The sequence below is a fragment of the Oncorhynchus mykiss genome, chromosome 25 (genome assembly GCF_013265735.2).
Source record: "Oncorhynchus mykiss isolate Arlee chromosome 25, USDA_OmykA_1.1, whole genome shotgun sequence".
In the NCBI taxonomy this organism is placed as follows: domain Eukaryota; kingdom Metazoa; phylum Chordata; class Actinopteri; order Salmoniformes; family Salmonidae; genus Oncorhynchus; species Oncorhynchus mykiss.
The window spans coordinates 29,449,733-29,470,314 of record NC_048589.1 but is presented as its reverse complement, the minus strand read 5'-3'; the positions used below and the strand labels follow the sequence as shown (position 1 = coordinate 29,470,314).

General features: G+C 41.3%; 1 protein-coding gene across 1 annotated transcript in view; it reads right to left on the bottom strand.

Moving 5' to 3' along the window:
• Positions 1-18,692: 18,692 nt before the first annotated feature.
• LOC110505763 (EH domain-containing protein 4-like) overlaps positions 18,693-20,582 on the bottom strand; it is a 42,816-nt gene continuing 40,926 nt past the window's right edge. Inside the window, exon 6 of the mRNA XM_021585192.2 lies at positions 18,693-19,540. Coding sequence (XP_021440867.1) covers positions 18,983-19,540 — 558 coding nt within the window. The 3' untranslated portion in view covers positions 18,693-18,982. The remainder of the gene's footprint in view (positions 19,541-20,582) is intronic.

Here is a 20,582-nt window from a genome sequence, read left to right as displayed (position 1 = left end):
AGAGCAGTAACTTCACATTTAGTCCAAAAGGAGTTACTGACATTTTTTATACATTAAATACATGCTTTATCATGTGGGCAAAATCCTTCCTCCATTGTGTTGTGCTGTAACTGAAACTGTATGGAACTGAAAGCCATGTACAAATAAATCTATAAACACAAGTTAGTGTTGACATTTTTTGTCATGGAAACATATTCCAGTGGGTGTACCAAATAAGAAGGCAGTAACTGCCATCTAGGGTCAAAGGTCATGTCAGAGTTAAGGGTCAATATCAGGGGCGTAGGCACGGGTTGGCCTGGGTGGGGGGCCACTGGGGAGCCAGGCCCACCCAATCAGATTGAGTAAAAATATACTGTACTTGTCAGTATTCCAAACGGGACATTATTTTCCTTTTTACTTAAGCACAGTAGCCTACTTGACTTGGGCAGGAGCTCACCAGAACTGAGTACTGGCAATTCAAATTTTCTTCTGCTTGAGTTCCTGCACCTTCTTTAGAATATTAGCTCAAAATAATTGAAGAGTTCCTGTACCTAAATATAAAAAATGAGTACGGGCACCATTTTTCAGTCCAAGTCAAGCACTGGCCTAAACATGCATACAACATCAGATGGAATTCATAGGAAGCAGTAGGGAGGGAGTGGGAAAACTAAAGAGATAGAGACTATGTCGTGTCTTTGGCATCATTCAAATGAAGACTGTTATTTTATCAAATCAATTCTCTGTAATTATTATTACGTGATTATTCTAATCATGCAAATGTATTTAACTAGGAAGTCGGAGCACCAAGGAAAATATTCAGAATACAAAGTTATAATTTTCCTAATACACCTTTTCAGATATTTTCATATCTGATCAATTAATGAATGAATTAATTGTTCTTTAACTCACGTTAGTCTCATTATAAACGTAGTAAATTGTCGGTTATCTGCACCAACCCAGTCTTCACTATGAATCATCCGTACATCAATTGTCTCAATCATTTATTTATTATCTAACTAAATAATCACAGAAATGCACACACAAACAAACAAAGCAGATCTGGTTACAAGGAAATGATAGGGGATGTGCCTTAGTTGTCTAAACCGGCATGGCGGCTTGGTAGACAAAGGGACTGAGAAGGGCGCGAAATACAAAAGACACTATGCGGTTGATAATTAAAACAATTGAAATCCTAATCCTTCGCACATGAACGCTCACTCATTTGGGAATAACTGCAATCAATATATATATTTACGCTCAGTGTGTCGTGATCTCTGTTGGAATCGTCCTTCTTTCTGTTGGAAGTGCATCAGCCTGTCTTTCGGGGTTAGAATGGGTACTTCAGAGTCCCATTCAGAAATATTCTTATAGAATAGATGTTTCGGCGGCTGTCGGCTGAAGCATTCAATGGTATAGAATTCCTAGCTGCAGACAAATAATTAGTATCAAAGATTTTCTCTTATTCTGTCGGTATCGATAGTCTCAGAGTTTCAACAAACATTACAAACTTAGCTTATACTCAGGTTTATGCTCTCTACTCAAACCTTAGCCCTCTCATGGTAATCGAGGTAAGCTGGTCTGGTGGGAAATCCTTCAGGTGGGGGTTATATTCATAACAGCAGAAAAGGGCTGTCCCATGATGCCAGGTCAATATCTGTGCTCATGGGGCGGGCCTATGACTTAGTTAAACTCCAAAGGGAATTGGAGTTTCCTTCATTAAACAGTTTATAATCAATTACATAATTTCACAAATGAAAAAAAAAAGGTTTAATCTTTACTTATTCATTTTATACAACAATTAGATGCAAGCCTTGTATAAACAGAGTTATGACTTGTTTATTGTTTACTCCATGTGTAACTCTGTGTTGCTGTCTGTTCACACTGCTATGCTTTTATCTTGGCCAGGTCGCAGTTGTAAATGAGAACTTGTTCTCAACTAGCCTACCTGGTTAAATAAAGGTGAAAAAAAAATGTGGCTGTATTGTCTCATGAGTTTCACAAACATTAAACGAAATGGACCGGTCGTAGCTGGATTCTCCCCCGACCGTGTACACTTTCTCCAAAACATGGACATTGTTCAGTTCTCAAGTTCTATGATGGAGAGGAAGTTCCTTTGTTCTCCTGAAACCTTCTCTCTCTACACCTCCTGGCCATGAGGAGAGAGACTCCTCTAGGAATTTATGACCTGCAATAACAGAACCTGGGTGTAGGGGGAAGAGAGAGGTGGTGAGAGAGAGGGCGATGGTGCTCGCTATACCCAAAGAGGGCCACATCATGACAACTATATATACAAAAGTATTTAGACACCCCTTCAAATCACTGGGTCGGCTATTCCAGCTATACCCGTTGCTGACAGGTGTGTAAAATCGAGCACACATCCATGCAATCACCATAGACAAACATTGGCAGTAGAATGCCTTACTGAAGAGCTCAGTGACTTTTAATGTGGCACCGTCATAGGATGCCACCTTTCCACTAGGCAGGGTAGCCTAGTGGTTAGAGCGTTGGGCTAGTAACCGGAAGGTTGTGAGTTCAAACCCCCGAGCTGGCAAGGTACAAATCTGTCGTTCTGCCCCTGAACAGGCAGTTAACCCACTGTTCCCAGGCCGTCATTGAAAATAAGAATTTGTTCTTAACTGACTTGCCTGGTTAAATAAAGGTAAAATAAAAATAAATAAAAAAAATTTGTAGAAAAGACAAGTATGCAATTCTTACCTAAACATAAAAGAGCAGACAAAAACAAAAAGACCCAGAGTTCTAGGTACAAAGTAAACTGCTTGGGTGCCGGGGCAAGCACATGCCGCCAAAGGGTAGATTGAAATATTACTGTTGAGAGTGCGTTAAAATATACAAATTCACAGTGCCGAGTAAGAGAGGAGAGGCTGCCAGATTTGATTAAATGTTGATAATTTATTGTTCAGAATATATCTAATTCTTTCCAAGCGTACAGCGTTTGCCAATTCGCTAAGCCATAATTTGGTAGAGGGAGCTTCCTTCATTTTCTAAAACAACAAGATTTTTTTTGTTGCCGAAATGAGAGTAAGAGATTAGTTGTTTTGGGGGGTTGGTTAATCGGTTTAGGGTTTCAGACACTCCTAGGATGATCAGAAGCGCGTCTGGGTCAATTGAAGTCTCCAGAACTTCAGAGAGGATCCTACAAATTCCAAACAAATAACCATACAAGTTAGAGCATAGGGCAAAGCAGTGGAGTAGTGTACCCTGCGCAGCCTGACATTTATCACATGTAGGGGATGTATCAGGAAATATCTTATGCAGCGTAATTTTGGAATAGCGTAATCTGTGTAATACCTTGAATTGTATGAGACGATGTCTGGAGTTAATGGAGCATGTGTGGATATACTCCAAGCTATCTTCCCAGTCTGCCACAGAAATGTCAGTCTCTAGCTCTTCCTCCCATTTTGCCTAAATGGCATATGTAGAAGAACGGATTGAAAAGCGTCATATAGACAAGATATCAGTTTGCCTGAGTTGGGCATATTTTTATGCATCTGTCGAACATGGAAGGTTAAGCATTCCCAAATGTTGGAAGATGTCAAATCTGTTGGTATCTGAAAAAGTGACTTCTGGGAAGATTATAGGTTTCCCTCAGCAAATCAATGGAGGCAAAGGCCCCTTCTATATATACATCCCATATGGTATTGATCCCTAGTTCTCCCCATCACTCAAAGGTGTTATCAAGGTTAGAGGGGGCAAAGGAGGGATTCCTGGAAACAGGGAGTAGGAATGATATATGTCTAATGTCAAAGTAGACTTTAATTTGCATCCAGATACGAACTGTGCTATGTATAATAGGATTGTTACTATAAAGTGACATCTCCAAATTGACAGGCGACAAAATCACAGTGCCAATAGAGAAGGGGCGGCAATCCTGACACTCCATACTAAACCAACTGGATGACAGAAGTGTATCATCCAGCAAAAATGTAACAGCATGGAGGTTAGCGTCCCAATTGTAAAATATACAATTTGGGAGAGACAATCCTCCTTCCATCTTGGATTTGCAAGTGTTTTTTTTTACCTATCCTGAGTGTTTTATAATCCCAGACTAATGGATTGATAATTGAGTCCAGATGTTTATGAAAGGTATGACTCCTGGGATGTTCTGGAATAGGTACAGCAATTGTGGGAGGAAGACAATTTTAATGGCATTAATTCTTCCCCAGCAAAGAAATTAGGAGAGTTCCCAAAAATGGTATGTTTGCCTTGAATTTTTGCATCAGAGAGCGGAAATTCTCTTTAAATAGTGAGGAGTATTGTTTGGTAATTACAATTCCTAGATAGGTACAGTGGGGCAAAAAAGTATTTAGTCAGCCACCAATTGTGCAAGTTCTCCCACTTAAAAAGATGAGAGAGGCCTGTAATTTTCAGCATAGGTACACCTCAACTATGACAGACAAAATGAGAAAAAAAATCCAGAAAATCACATTGTAGGACTTTTAATTAATTTATTAGCAAATTATGGTGGAAAAGAAGTATGTGGTCAATAACAAAAGTTTATCTCAATACTTTGTTATATACCCTTTGTTGGCAATGACAGAGGTCAAACGTTTTCTGTAAGTCTTCACAAGGTTTTCACACACTGTTGCTGGTATTTTGGCCCATTCTTCCATGCAGATCTCCTCTAGAGCAGTGATGTTTTGGGGCTGTTGCTGGGCAACACGGACTTTCAACTCCCTCCAAAGATTTTCTATGGGGTTGAGATCTGGAGACCGGCTAGGCCACTCCTGGACCTTGAAATGCTTCTTACGAAGCCACTCCTTCATTGCCCGGGCGGTGTGTTTGGGATCATTGTCATGTTGAAAGACCCAGTCACGTTTCATCTTCAATGCCCTTGCTGATGGAAGGAGGTTTTCACTCAAAATCTCACGATACATGGCCCCATTCATTCTTTCCTTTACACGGGTCAGTCGTCCTGGTCCCTTTGCAGAAAAACAGCCCCAAAGCATGATGTTTCCACCCCCATGCTTCACAGTAGGTATGGTGTTCTCTGGATGCAACTCAGCATTCTTTGTCCTCCAAACACGACGAGTTGAGTTTTTACCAAAATGTTATATTTTGGTTTCATCTGACCATATGACATTCTCCCAATCTTCTTCTGGATCATCCAAATGCTCTCTAGCAAACTTCAGACGGGCCTGGACATGTACTGGCTTAAGCAGGGGGACACGTCTGGCACTGCAGGATTTGAGTCCCTGGCGGCGTAGTGTGTTACTGATGGTAGGCTTTGTTACTTTGGTCCCAGCTCTCTGCAGGTCATTCACTAGGTCCCCCCGTGTGGTTCTGGGATTTTTGCTCACTGTTCTTGTGATCATTTTGACCCCATGGGGTGAGATCTTGCGTGGAGCCCCAGATTGAGGGAGATTATCAGTGGTCTTGTACATCTTCCATTTCCTAATAATTGCTCCCACAGTTGATTTCTTCAAACCAAGCTGCTTACCTATTGCAGATTCAGTCTTCCCAGCCTGGTGCAGGTCTACAATTTTGTTTCTGGTGTCCTTTGGCCATAGTGGAGTTTGGAGTGTGACTGTTTGAGGTTGTGGACAGGTGTCTTTTATACTGATAACAAATTCAAACAGGTGCCATTGATATAGGTAACGAGTGGAGGACAGAGGAGCCTCTTAAAGAAGAAGTTACAGGTCCGTGAGAGCCAGAAATCTTGCTTGTTTGTAGGTGACCAAATACTTATTTTCCACCATAATTTGCAAATAAATTCATAAAAAATCCTACAATGTGATTTTCCGGATTTTTTTCTTCTAATTTTGTCTGTCATAGTTGAAGTGTACCTATGATGAAAATTACAGGCCTCTCTCATCTTTTTAAGTGGGAGAACTTGCACAATTGGTGGCTGACTAAATACTTTTTTGCCCCACTGTACATTTTTCTGAAGATAACTTAAATAGAAGGAGTTCTAACCAATAGGTGTTTTGCAACCGTATGGGCATTAATTTGCTCTTGTTCCAATTTATTCTGTATCCCGAGAAGGTACCAAACAAATTAATCATATCGAGAATAGCTGGAATACTAGATTGGGGTTCTGTTACATAGAGGAGAATGCCTCTTTGGCGTCAAGAGATATAACGGCAAGGTCCACGTTGTGTGACCTTTGGGAATACATAATGTTGAAGAGGCGCCTGAGATTAAAGAATGAGTTTCTGTTAGAGATAAAAGCCTGTCTGGTCCGAATGGACAAATTTGCCCTCTAAAGTGCTAAGCCTGTAAGCCAGAGTTTCCACTAAAATCTTTTGGTCTGTATTAAGGAGAGATATTGGTCTGTATGACCCTATCTCTTCCTGATCTTTACCCTTTTCATGTATAACTGTATTAAACGCCTCATCCATAGCAGGTGGGAGAGCTCCATCCTCATTGGCCTGAACCAACATGTTGTGCAGGTAGGGAGAGAGCATGTTGCTGAATCAATCTGGGCCCGGGGTCTTTCCACTCTTTAGAGATGTAATTGTTTCTCGAATTTCTCCAAGAGATATTTCCTTATTCAGGAAGTTGAAATCTTCCTGGCTCAGGGCAGGGAGATTAGAGTCCTACAAAAAGTTTAGCATAATTAAGCGTTCAGATCTGCTTTAGATGTATATAGAGTCTTATAAAACTGATGGAATCTGTCATTGATGTCCTTGGGGGAAGAGAGTAATTCCCCAGATGCAGATATAACTATGTGAATCATTTGGTCACTCTCAGATTTTCAAAGTTGTCTGGCAAGTAATTTCTGTGGTGTGTCACCAAACTCAAAATATTTTTGCTTGGCATAGAGAAAACATTTAGTAATTTTAGCTGAGAGAATCTGATTACATTCAAATTTTAAAGCGATATTGTTTTTAATGTTTCTCCATATATGGATGACTAGCATTCTCCCTATCCAGTAAGTGCATTTGTCCCTCCAATTCTACACATTTTTCTCTGTTTTGTCTACTCTTGGCAGACTGAAAGGAGATGACACAGTCTCTCAAATAAGCCTTCAGTGTTTCCCACAATAATGCTGGAGAAGTCTCTGTGTTGTCGTTGGTATCAAACAAAAATGTAATTTGGTCTTTAAGATGTTCACAGATTGTTGGTTCTGTGAGGAGCTAAGGATTCAACCTCCAGACCCTCTCGTTTGATACGATGTCAACCAATCTCAGGGAGAAGGTGAATGGACTGTGGTCAGGGATTATAATATCATGATACCTCACATTACAGGTATAAGGGAGTAATTTCGCATCAACCAAAAAGTAGTCAATTCGAGTATAAACATTGTGAACATGAGAGTAAAAGGAGTATTCCCTACCTGTTGGGTTAGAGATCCTGCAAATATCAAATAAGTTAGATTTTTTTAATGTAGGTATTCAAGAATTTGCTTGAATAGGAGATAGGGGTATGACAGATATTGGTTGAGCACACATTTAAGCCCCCCCTCCCAATGACCAGGGCAAGGACTCTTCTGAAAAATGTGGAGTTATCAATGTTTGGGTCATAGATATTCAGTAGAGTTACAGACGTAGAATGAATCTCCTCTATTACGATCACATAACAACCTTCTTTATCTGCAATAGTGCTTTTAGATAGAAAGGGAATTCCTTTCCGTACCAGAATCGCAGTGCCTCTCGTTTGACCCATCCACCTACATTTAAGTCTACTATAAGAATAGTTTTTCAGATGGGTTCCTTGCAAAAATATAATATCAGACGAGAGTGATTTCAAGTGGGCTAGAACCTTGCCTCTCTTAATTGGTTCTTTAAACCCTTGACACAGGTAGTAAATGTAAGCCCTGCCCTCCTCTCATTTGTAGTTCTTATCATGGCCTGAATAACATGTAACTCAATAAAAAGGTAAGAAAGCGCACCAAACCATGAAGATCAGCATATGTAACACCTAAACCTGAGCAGTGTCCAACAAACCCCTCCCCCAGAAAGCACCCTTGCAAACTCCACCCTTTCCCCCAACCCCCCCCCCCCCCCCCCCCCCCCCCCCCCCCAGTTTTTCACAATTCCCAAGGTTTAATCCTAGTAAATATTCCCTGTTTTAGGTCAGTTAGGATCACCACTTTATTATAAGAATGTGAAATGTCAGCTTTTATTTCTTTCATCACATTCCCAGTGGGTCAGAAGTTTACATACACTCAATTGGTATTTGGTAGCATTGCCTTTAAATTGTTTAACTTGGTTCAAACGGTTCGGGTAGCCTTCCACAAGCTTCCCACAATAAGTTGGGTGAATTTTGACCGATTCCTCATGACAGAGCTGGTGTAACTGAGTCAGGTTTGTAGGCCCCCTTGCTCGTACACGCTTTTTCAGTTCTGCCCACCAATGTTGTATAGGATTGAGGTCAGGGCTTTGTGATGGCCACTCCAATACCTTGACTTTGTTGTCCTTAAGCCATTTTGCCACAACTTTGGAAGTAAGCTTGGGGTCATTGTCCATTTGGAAGACCCATTTGCGACCAAGCTTTAACTTCCTGACTGATGTATTGAGATGTCGCTTCAATACATCCACATCATTCTCCTTCCTGGTGATGCCATCTATTTTGTGAAGTGGATGTAGATAATTTTGAATCTGTTTACTCCAGCATCTTCACAAGGTCCTTTGCTGTTGTTCTGGGATTGAGTCGCACTTTTCACACCAAAGTACGTTCATCTCTAGGAGACAGCATGCGTCTCCTTCCTGAGCGCATGACGGATGCGTGATCGCATGGTGCTTATACTTGCGTACTATTGTTTGTACAGATGAATGTGGTACCTTCAGGCGTTTGGAAATTGCTCCCAAGGATGAACCAGATTTCTGGAGGTCTACAATTTCTTTTTCTGAGGTCTTGGCTGATTTCTTTTGATTTTCCCATGATGTCAAGCAAAGAGGCACAGAGTTTGAAGGTAGGCCTTGAAATACATCCACAGGTACACCTCCAATTGACTATCAGAAGCTTCTAAAGCCATGACATTATTTTCTGGAATTTTCCAAGCTGTTTAAAGGCACAGTCAACTTAGTGTATGTAAACTTCTGACCCACTGGAATTGTGATACAGTGAGTTATAAGTGAAATAATCTGTAGGAAAAATTACTTGTGTCATGCACAAAGTAGATGTCTTTACCGACTTGCTAAAATTATAGATTGTTAACAAGAAATTTGTGGAGTGGTTGAAAAAATGCGATACAGCAGCTAGCACTACTAGGTACAGTCACTAGTTACAGTCAAGAAATATGATTAGTGGATGTGATGAACAATTTAATTCACAGATTGTGCGAGTCAGGAAGGAAATGATGATCAACTCGTCGTCACCTTAGCCACTTCTGCAAAAATACAATTAATACATACTGGGGTGTCTATTTTCACTGACCTGTGTAATTTTGTGACATTGGGTTAGGAGGGGCAGGAAACGTTAGCCTGGTAGCAGCCAGTCAGACTGCCAGCCAGCCAGCTGCAGACCCAGCCTGGGCTCTGAGGCTTTGGTCTGACATTGGGGCCTGTTAGTTTGGTCTGCTGCCAATGTTCTCCATTAAAGTGTGACTCAGACAAGCAGCCCTCCCTTCCTCACTCAGACTTCCTCTCCTCTCATATCCTCTCCTCCTCCTCTATCTTCTCCTCCACTCTCTCTTCTTCTTTCCATTCATCTCCTCCTCCTCTCCCCCCCCCCCTATATTCTCCTCCACTCTCTCCCTTTCTCTCCTTTCCTCTCCTCTCCTCTCCTCTACCCTCCTCTCCTCTGCTTTCCTCCCATGCCTTTCCCACTCTCTCCTCTCCCTTCCGACCAGTGTGACGGCCACTCCCTAATCCAAACCCCGGGGAAATCATATGTCTCTGAACAGATTGTTTTACCTCCTGACAGCCACACTTGGGTTCAAACACTATTCTAATTCAAACACTATTCTTATTCAAACACTATTCTAATTGCAAATACTTTATCTGTGCTTGATTAAGCTTGCCTGGTATAATGGAACAAAATAATAGCCATACAACTGCAACCCCCGCCCATCTGGCACTCCAGGCAGGCTAGAGAAAACACTCAAATAGTTGAAATATTTCAAATAGTATTTGAACCCAGGTCTGTTGATTGACTCTCCTCTCTGCTTGCCAGCTAGCTGGGTAATTATGGGAGAGCCTAAGCAGGACTGGTCTGCCTTGGTCTCTCTGGAACCACAGTGGTGGACTGAAAGGCTGCTGGAAGGCTGTTGGGAGGGGTAGCTACCAGCACCAGGCCAGGGCTCAGGTTTGAGTAGATTAGTACAGTACAGTGCACTACAGCCTGGGCCCAGATCTGTTTGTGCTGTATAGCCAACTCCTATGGCCATGTTGTGACAATAGGAGTCAAATCAAATCTTCTTTGTCACATGCTTTGTTAACAACAGGTGTAGACTAACAGTGAAAATAAATGGAGAAATAATAGAAAAGTAAAACATGTAATAATAAAAGTAATAATAAATACACAATGAGTAACGATAACTTGGCTATATACACGGGGTACCAGTACAGAGTCGATGCACAAGGTATGGGGTAGATATGTACATAGGTAGGGATAAAGTGACTAGACAACAGGATAAATAATAAACAGTAGCAGCAGCATATGTAATGAGTCAAAAAAAGTTAGTTGACAATGCAAATACAAATTCAGGTTAACTTGGTGTGTTTGAGATCCAGGTTTCTTAATAGTCAGATGTGTATGGGTAATGCCAGTAAAGTGGAGTGCTTATCTGTCTGCAACATGTCCATGACCTACCAGGACATTCAAGGCATACTGTATGTTGCTTATGAGCAGATTTCAACAGAACAACACTCAGGGGAAAGAAAGAGACAGAGAGAGTAGGAAAGGGAAGGAGAAAGGAAGGCATTTCAAATACACATGGTGAGCCATGCATCTGAATCATATAGTATGATACCTTGTATCCACACAGAAAAGAGAGGGACATAAAACACAAAGAACAGTGTCATATTCTGACCATTTAAGTTAGCCACCTTCAGTTCCTTAAAGGGATGTGATGGGATCTGAATAACAATGTTATCTTCCCTACAGTCTTAGAAAAAAGGGTTCCCAAAGGGTTATTCGACTTCCCAGTAGGAGAACTCTTTTTGGTTCCAAGTCAAATCAAATCAAATTGTATTTCTCACATGCTTTGTAAACAACAGGTATAGACTATCAGTGAAATGCTTACTTACGGGTCATTTTCCAATAATGACATAGATTTAAAAATAAAATGCAAATAGTGACACAAGGAATACAGTGAGTAGCAGTACCGAGTACCGAGTACCGAGTCCATACGCACGGGTACGAGGTAATTGAGGTAGCTATGTACCTATAGGTAGGGGTAAAGTGACTAGGCAACAGGATAGATAATAGACAGTAGCAGCAGCGTATGTGGTGAGTGTTCAAGTGTGTGTGTGTGTGTGTGTGTGTGTGTGTGTGGCGTGAGTATGCATGAGTGCGTGTGTTATGTGTGTGTGGGCGTGTGCAGTGTGTGTGTGTGTATGTGTGTGTTGGAGTGTCAGTGTAAATATTTGAGAGTGTGTGGGTAGATTCCAGTGTGTGTGCATAGAGTCAGTGCAAAAAAGGTTTGGACCCTTTTGGTTCCAGGTAGAACCCTATTGGGTTCTACATGGAACTCAAAATAGTTTGACCTGAAACAAAAAAAACAAAAACAAAAACATATTATTCAAATGGTTTTCCTATGGGTTGTAGATAGCACCTTTTTTTTGTAGAAATGGAACATTAAACAAAATGAATGCTATAAAAAGACAGCCTGTCTCTTTCCTTCCAATGTATCTGATGGGTCTGTCTGGTGCAATATTTATGTCAGACCTTGGATTACGGTAGTTCTATTCTTTCTCTCCAGAGGGTGGTGTGTCCTTCCTGCTATTGATGACAGAGTGAGGTTACATATTGACCAAGACTCTGCACTGTTAGCTGTCTAGACTTCATAAAGCATGAAGGTCCCTTGGCTAGTGTACTGTACTTTAGGCCTCAGTTTTGGCCTGCATCTCCTCTCTACCTTTTCTGAGATAAGAAGGCACAGCCTATGTGATTGAATTAAAAGTGTCTTAATAATAACAAAATAATAATACAGAATCATAATGTGTACCAGTAAGTAATATGCTATTCAATTATCTAAATGTTGATTATGCGATCTGTGTGCAAAGAGCAGACGTCTAATCTGAGTTTGATTGGTTATACCTAGGAATTCCTATAGGGGCGCCCCTTATTTATATATTTCCCCCTTTCAGGGGTATTGAGGCTCCGCTGAGATGAATGCACCTAACACGGAACCCAAACCGGCTGGGTACGTGCGCCATCGGGCATAAATCTATTTTGTCCCCCCATACCAAACGCGATCATGACACACAGGTTAAAATATCAAAACAAACTCTGAACCAATCTTATTAATTTGGGGACAGGTCGAAAGCATTAAAACATTTATGGCAATTTAGCTAGTTAGCTTGCATTTGCTAGCTAATTTGTCCTATTTAGCTAGCTTGCTGTTGCTAGCAAATTTTTCCTGGGATATAAACATTGAGTTGTTATTTTACCTGAAATTCACAAGGTCCTCTACTCCGCCAATTAATCCACACATAAAACGGTCAACCGAATTGTTTCTAGTCATCTCTCTTCCTTCCAGGTTTTTTCTTCTCTTGACTTTATATTGCGATTGGCAACTTTCATAAATTAGGTGCATTACCGCCACTGACCTCGTTCGTCTTTCAGTCACCCACGTGGGTATAACCAATGAGGAGATGGCAAGTGGGTACCTGCTTCTATGTGGGTGAAATAATTGAATAACATAGATTTCTAAATTTATTTTGCAACGCTCACACACGCGACGCAATCGTTGTGGTCAGCCTGTAAGATCGTCTCCACGAGCTAGGAAGACATCCATCTTCAAAACCAACTTGATGACAGCGTGACAGATGACTATGGTGGAGGTTCGACAGACACTGAGGTCAGAGTGAACATCAGGCAGCAGCAAGGTCAATTCAGTAAAAGAAAACCAGAAAGCATTGTCAACTTTTTTGATTTGATTTGAAGACCTAGAGGATGATGGTATGTCTGAACTGTTGAACCTTAAAGACATGATAAATGAGATGCAGGAGGCTAGTGACCTTATCTCAATGGCCAAAGCTAATTAAAATGAAGAACTCAAACTACAAACAGAGCTAGAGAAGTTAAGGCTTTCACTTAAACAAAAAGAAAGTGAGATGCAGGGGCTCGTTAACAAAAATGGAAATTACAATGACACATACCCGTCCACCCCCCCAAAAAAACACAGTGCAAATGCAGGGACACACCATCAGTAGGGCGCAAAGAGTTCAAGATATCCGGTCAAATATGTGAACCAGGCCAAAAAGAAAGACTCACGTTCTCCAGCCTTGCTCACCAAATCAAAAACTGACTAAATAAAGGGTATCCAGAGATAGAAATAGTGGATGCAGTGGTAAGAGCTATTGCACAAGGGTTGCAAATGCAGCGCTATCTGGAAGGGAAGTCAGAGTTGACTCTACCCACACTGAGGAGAGTACTGTGCAACAGAACTATATAGCATGTGCTAACGAGACAGAGAAACAGAACAAAAGGAAAATGCCCATGTCACATTGGCCCGCCACTATCCAATCAGCTCAGACTGATGAGGCCCCTGTTGAAGAGAAATGCCCCCAGAACTCACCAAACAGAACTCACCAAAACGTTCCCCTGACCTGGTATCAGAGCTAAAATAACTGAGGTATGATAGGATGGTGTTAAAGAACTTGAGTGCTGAAGTCTCAGGAATTAGAGAATCCATTCAACAACCTGTGTTTATACCGCAGCAATATCCCCCACCACCAAGCAGAGAACATGATAACATGACAATGCATTATCAAGCACAAGGTCCACCGCAGCAGCACTGGCCAGCTCGTGGCCTAGGACAGATGAGAAAAACAGTCCAGTTCCATCAACATTGATATGAACCATAGGTAAGAGAAGTAGCGCAGTTCCAGCCGAGATATGAACCACCGGTGAGAGAAACGGCACAGTTCCAGCAGAGATATACACCACAGCAATACTATGCACCCCCAAACTGTGCCACTATGAGAAGGTGCTTCCACTGACAACAGAGCAGATCAGAGGAGTACTGCCAGCACTGCTAAAGATGTGATTTTTTATGCACACACCTGTCCATATAAGGTCCCACAGTTGACAGTGCATTTCAGAGCAAAAACCAAGCCATGAGGTCGAAGGAATTGTCCGTAGTGTTCAGAGACAGGATTGTGTCGAGGCACAGATCTGGGGAAGGGTAGCAAAAAATGTCTGCAGCATTGAAGCTCCCCAAGAACACAGTGGCCTCCATTCTTAAATGGAAGAAGTTTGGAACCACCAAGACTCTTCCTAGAGCTGGCCATCCGGCCAAACTGAGCAATCGGGGGAGAAGGGCCTTTTTTCAGGGAGGTGACCAAGAGCCCGATGGTCACTCTGACAGAGCTCCAGAGTTCCTCTGTGGAGATGGGAGAACCTTCCAGAAGGACAACCATCTCTGCAGCACTCCACCAATCAGGCCTTTATGGTAGAGTGGTCAATTGGAAGCCACTCCTCAATGCACATGACAGCCTGCTTGGAGTTTTCCAAAAGCCACCTAAAGTGACAGCATCATGCTGTGGGAATGTTTTTCAGCGGCAGGGACTGGGAAACTAGTCAGGATCGAGGCAAAGATGATCGGAGCAAAGTACAGAGATCCTTAATGAAAACCTGCTCCAGAGTGCTTAGGACCTCAGACTGGGGCAAAGGTTGATCGTCCAAAGCACACAGTCAAAAAAATGCTGGAGTGGCTTCTGGACAAGTCTCTAAATGTCCTTGAGTGGCTCAGCCAAAGCCCGGACTTGAACCTGATCCAACATCTCTGAAAAGACCAGAAAATAGCTGTGCAGCGATGTTCCCCATCCAACCTGACAGAGCTTGAGAGGATCTGCAGAGAAGAACGTGAGAAACTCCCAAAATACAGGTGTGCCAAGCTTTTAGCATCATACCCAAGAAGACTCAAGGCCGAAATTGCTGCCAAAGGTGCAACAAAGTACTTAGTACAGGGTCTGAATACTTATGTATATGTGATATTTCAGATTTAACATTTTAATACATTTGCAAAAATGTCATTATGGGGTATTGTGTGTAGATTGATGAGGATTTTTTTTTTTAATCAATTTTAGAATAAGGCTGTAACGTAACAAAGTGGAAAAGGTAAAGCGGTCGGTATATTTTCCGAATGCACTGTAGATAGATTATATACAGTGCCTTGCGAAAGTATTCGGCCCCCTTGAACTTTGCGACCTTTTGCCACATTTCAGGCTTCAAACATAAAGATATAAAACTGTATTTTTTTGTGAAGAATCAGCAACAAGTGGGACACAATCATGAAGTGGAACGACATTTATTGGATATTTCAAACTTTTTTAACAAATCAAAAACTGAAAAATTGGGCGTTAGAGTGTCTAGTTTGAGAAACAGATGCCTCACAAGTCCTCAACTGGCAGATTCATTAAATAGCACCCGCAAAACACCAGTCTCAACGTCAACAGTGAGGAGGCGACTCCGGGATGCTGGCCTTCTAGGCAACGTTCCTCTGTCCAGTGTCTCTGTTCTTTTGCCCATCTTAATCTTTTCTTGGCTAGTCTGAGATATGGAGTTTTCTTTGCTACTCTGCCTAGAAGGCCAGCATCCCAGATTCGCCTCTTCACTGTTGACATTGAGAGGTGGTCACAAGCAGTAAAGTATGGGCTAGCATTATAATTAATTTGGAAGGCAGTAATATGATGAATAGGCAACTTACATGGCAGAAAGAGGGTGTAAGGACATGGATGATGATTCTGATTTGATATAAAGGTTAAGTGCCCAATGCAATAAAAGTCCATCAGAAATGTGTTTGTTGTTTACAGTAGGTAACTCTCACCTGTGAGGTAACCTTTCAAACCTGATATTTGGGTAAGAGTTGTATAAATCAGTCATTGTCAAATAACATATTTCAGACAGTGGAGGCTGGTGGGGAGAGCTATAGAAGGACATGCTCATTGTAATGGATAGAATGGATTCAATGGAACGGAGTCAAACACATTGTTTCCATGTGTTTGATATCATTACATTGAGTCCATTCCAGCCATTACAATGAGCACGTCCTTCTACAGGCCATCCCACCAGCCTCCTCTGGTTTGAGATGGGTTTTGATGCATCACCCATGGCTCAACAGAAACCCATATGATATACAGTTCCTTCTGCATTCAGAACTCGCTTCCTTTTCCAACTAATTTGATCAATTGAAGTGAACTGAAAAATAAATAATTAGTGAGTAAACACTTTCCATGCAATCTTCAATTGTGCAACTGCAGGTAGTCCATTTCGAAGGCCCATTCTCCATACATTCAAAAGAAACATTTATGAACACACTTTCTTTTGACACATTCTATAATATATTCACATTCCTTGAACGATACAAAGGAATCTATATTGTAGGATTCCTTACAAATGGTAATGTACAATGTTGAGGCTGTACATAAGTGGGAATATAATATAACCGTTTAGGTTTAGAAAGAGATGTCTCCTGCACAACATTCATCATTATGATTGATGCAACACTTTATACAACGAGCAAAAAAAGCTTCCACCTCCCAAGAGAGGAAATTATGCAATAACTATTAAATGTGTTTATTTTTTTGACTTTAGATTGAATGTTGACAGGTAGGTATATACACTCAAGCACATTCCCCAAAAGCAACAGTGTTGTACGCACGGAGCACTTCTGTTCTGGGCGGTGTATAATGAAAACATAGGGTGGTGGCTGACTAATACGGAAATCTCTCTGACCCATGATCATCAAGCCACCTGGATGAAGTAAAATACAACAGGACTTATTGTTCAACTATTCAAATAACAATGTTACAAAAACACACTTCCAAAATAAAATTGTAACTTTTACATTCAGATAATTGTTAAAGGTTTGAAATTCTTTTTAAGAATGACATTTTTTCTATATCCAGTCTACAAGCTGGCAAGGTAAGAAGCCTTTTTGACTATACGGACAGGGCACAATCATAAGCTTGTTGTGAGTATCATTGTCCTCAAGAAATACACTCCTGTCACAAGCACACAAACATAAAAAATCTGTTTTGGTAACCCATATTTTTTTCTTAACAATTGCAGAAAATCTAGTATTGAAGCAACGGCAGTAATTTAGCAAAACCAGATTGTGCTCTCTGAAAAAAAATGTTTTTCCCAGTAGGTCAACTGGCCAAGACACTTCCATTGTCATTGACTGTTAAAACAAGAGGAGATGCACTCTAACCTTTGTCCAGTCTATCACATCAACCTCTCCCACCCATTAATCTTTCCAAGCATGTATTTGTTCAGGAACACACTTCCACATATTTTCTTCCTCTATATTTTGACAACATACTAAACATATTTAAGACAATTTTGAAATATATTGATTTTAAAATATTACTTTAAACATTGTGGCAGCATGGTACACACTGTTCCTGGATAAATATACAACTTAACTTTCACTTAACTTGAGTGCCGTGTCCATACTTTGAATAAATCCTTCATTGATTAAATTAAAAGCTTTGGACAAAGGTTGAAAATAAGACTTGGCACATAAACAGTCAGTTGCCATGCATCTAAAAATATATCTGAGAAACTGATTCTTCAAATCTTTAAGAAAATGTGTTGGTATACCCGAAACTGCCAAGAACAGAAAAAAAGAAAAAAAATCAACTGAGGGACTCTGTATCACTTGATAAGACACAGTTAACTAACCAACTTAAAAAAATAATTAAAAAAAAGTAAGTCAAAAATATCAAGGCAAAAAAAAAAAGCCTTTAATTCCAACTTTAGTAGGATTACTGCATAAGACTAGATCCTGGATCAATGTCTAACAGGAGGGGTCAAATCTGACAAAAAAAAACAAGCGTCCCAAAAGCCACACTAGCACACTACTTAGTATGCCAATACATCACACCATAATAGAGGTTGACCGATTAATCGGAATGACAGTTTCCGGATTCGACCATATTATTGACCAAAGGCTCGTATTTCTGTGTGTTATTATGTTATAATTAAGTCTATGATTTGATATTTGATAGAGCAGTCTGACTGAGCGATGGTAGGCAGCAGCAGGCTCGTTAGCATTCATTCAAACAGCACTTTCGTGCGCTTTGCCAGCAGCTCTTCGCAAGCACAGCGCTGTTTATGACTTCAAGCCTATCAGCCAAATGGTGGTGTAACCGATGTGAAATGGCTAGCTAGTTAGCGGGGTGCGCACTAATAGCGTTTCAAACATCACTCGCTCTGAGACTTGGAGTAGTTATTCCTCTTGCTCTGCAAGGGCCGCGGCATTTGTGGAGCGATGGGTAACGCTGCTTCAAGTGTGGCTGTTGTCGATGTGTTCCTGGTTCGAGTCCAGGGAGGAGCGAGGAGAGGGACGGAAGCTATACTGTTACACTGGCAATACTAAAGTGCCTATAAGAACATCCAATAGTCAAAGGTATATGAAATACAAATGGTATAGAGAGAAATAGTCCTATAAATACTATATTAACTACAACCTAAAACCTCTTACCTTGGAATATTGAAGTCTCATGTTAAAAGGAACCACCAACTTTCATATGTTCTCATGTTCTGAGCAAGGAACTCAAACGTTAGCTTTTTTACATGGCACATATTGTACTTTTACTTCTCCAACACTTTGTTTTTGCATTATTTAAACCAAATTGAACATGTTTCATTATTTATTTGAGGCTAAATAGATTTTTATTGATATATTATATTAAGTTAAAATAAGTGTTCATTTAGTATTGTTGTAATTGTCATTATTACAAATACATTTGTTTTTCTAAAATCGGCCGATCAATCGTTATCGGCTTTTTTTGGTCATCCAGTAATCGGTATCGGCGTTGAAAAATCATAATCGGTCGACCTCTACACCATACTCCATAGTGCACAAGTTTGGGCATTGGGACACAATAGAGTGTCCTCTCCATTGGTGTTTTTTGGCTTGTCTTTAGTTCTCGTCATGGTTGTAGAGGATGTCAGCGACCTCGTTCTTCCTGTGGGCGGGAGGCACCAGGTGGTGAGGTAGCTCGGTGGGCAGCTCGTAACCCTCCAGCTTCACCTTGATCAGGTGCTGCGCCAGGGCAAACTCCTCGTCATCCAGCATGCCGTCTTTATCACAGTCCGCCAGCTTCCAGATCTTCCCAAGGACTGTGTTGGGCAGACTGGAGTTCATCATTTCCTTCTTGGCGTTGACTCCACTGATCTTTCCGTTGATGGGGTTCATGGAGTAGAAAATCTCATCGTACTTGTGTTTGTCACGGCTTACGATCCAGTCCTCACAGTCAGACCCGGCGCTGATGCCCTCTCCGTAGCCCTGGCCGAAGGGACCGTCTTGGGAGCCCTCAAAGGCCCCGCCGCTCACCATGGCGGGGGGTGCCATGCTCTCCTCGTCACGGATCATGGTCATCAGGCCGGAGATCTTGTTAGCCAACATCTTGTCCACAGACTCAATCAGCTTCATCTTCAGGGAGGGGAACTTGCTGAAGTCATAGTGCTGGAGCTGCTCCTGAAAAACAAAGACAGCAAGAAAGTTTAAGAAACAGGGATCAATGTCATTTGTAATCTAGTCCTGCTTCACAAAATAACACATTACAGTAAGACAGAGCTCTCCAACCCTGTTTCTGGAGAGCTACCCTCCTTTAGGGGTTCATTCCAAGCCGAGTTGTAACTAACCTGATTCAGCTTATCAATCAGCTTATTACAATCAGGTGTGCTATATTAGGGTTGGCGCTCTCCAGGACAGTAGCTCTCCAGGAACAGGGTTTGAGAACCCTGCAGTAAGACAATGGCTTCCCATCTATGCAGACTACCCAATCACTTTTTATAGATACTGTTTACAGGCCTCCTGGGCCGTATACAGTGTTCCTCACGGAGTTCCCTGAATTTCTTTCGAACCTTGTAGTCATGGCAGATAGTATTCACATTTTTGGTGACTTCAATACTCACATAGAGAAGTCTATAGACCCACTCCAAAATACTTTTGGAGCCATTGACTCAGTGGGTTTTATCCAACATGTCTCAGGACCTATGGATTGCCACAATCATAACCTGGATCTTATTTTGTCCTGTGGAATAGATATTTTGTATTTAAATGTTTTTCCTCATAACTCTGGACTATCGGATCATCATCTTTTTACGTTGGCAACAAATAATTTGCTTAGACTCCAAAAGCTGCGCTATAAATTCTCAGACAACCAAAAGATTCCTTGATGCCCTTCCAGGCTCCCTCTACCTACCCAAGGACATTGGGAGTACAAAAATCAGTTAACTACCTAACCAAGGATCTAAACTTAACCTTTGTAATACACTAGATGCAATGACACCTCAAAAAAAGAAGGAAGGTCTGACAAGAAACTAGCTCCCTGGTATACAGAAATTACCCAAGCACTGATGCAAGCTTCCAGAAAATTGGAACGGAAATGGCGCTCCACCAAAATGGAAGTCTTCCGACAAGCTTGGAAAGACAGTACCATGCAATATCGAAAAGCCCTCACTGATGTCTGATCAGCCTATTTTCCAACCTGATTGAGGAGAATAAAAACAATACA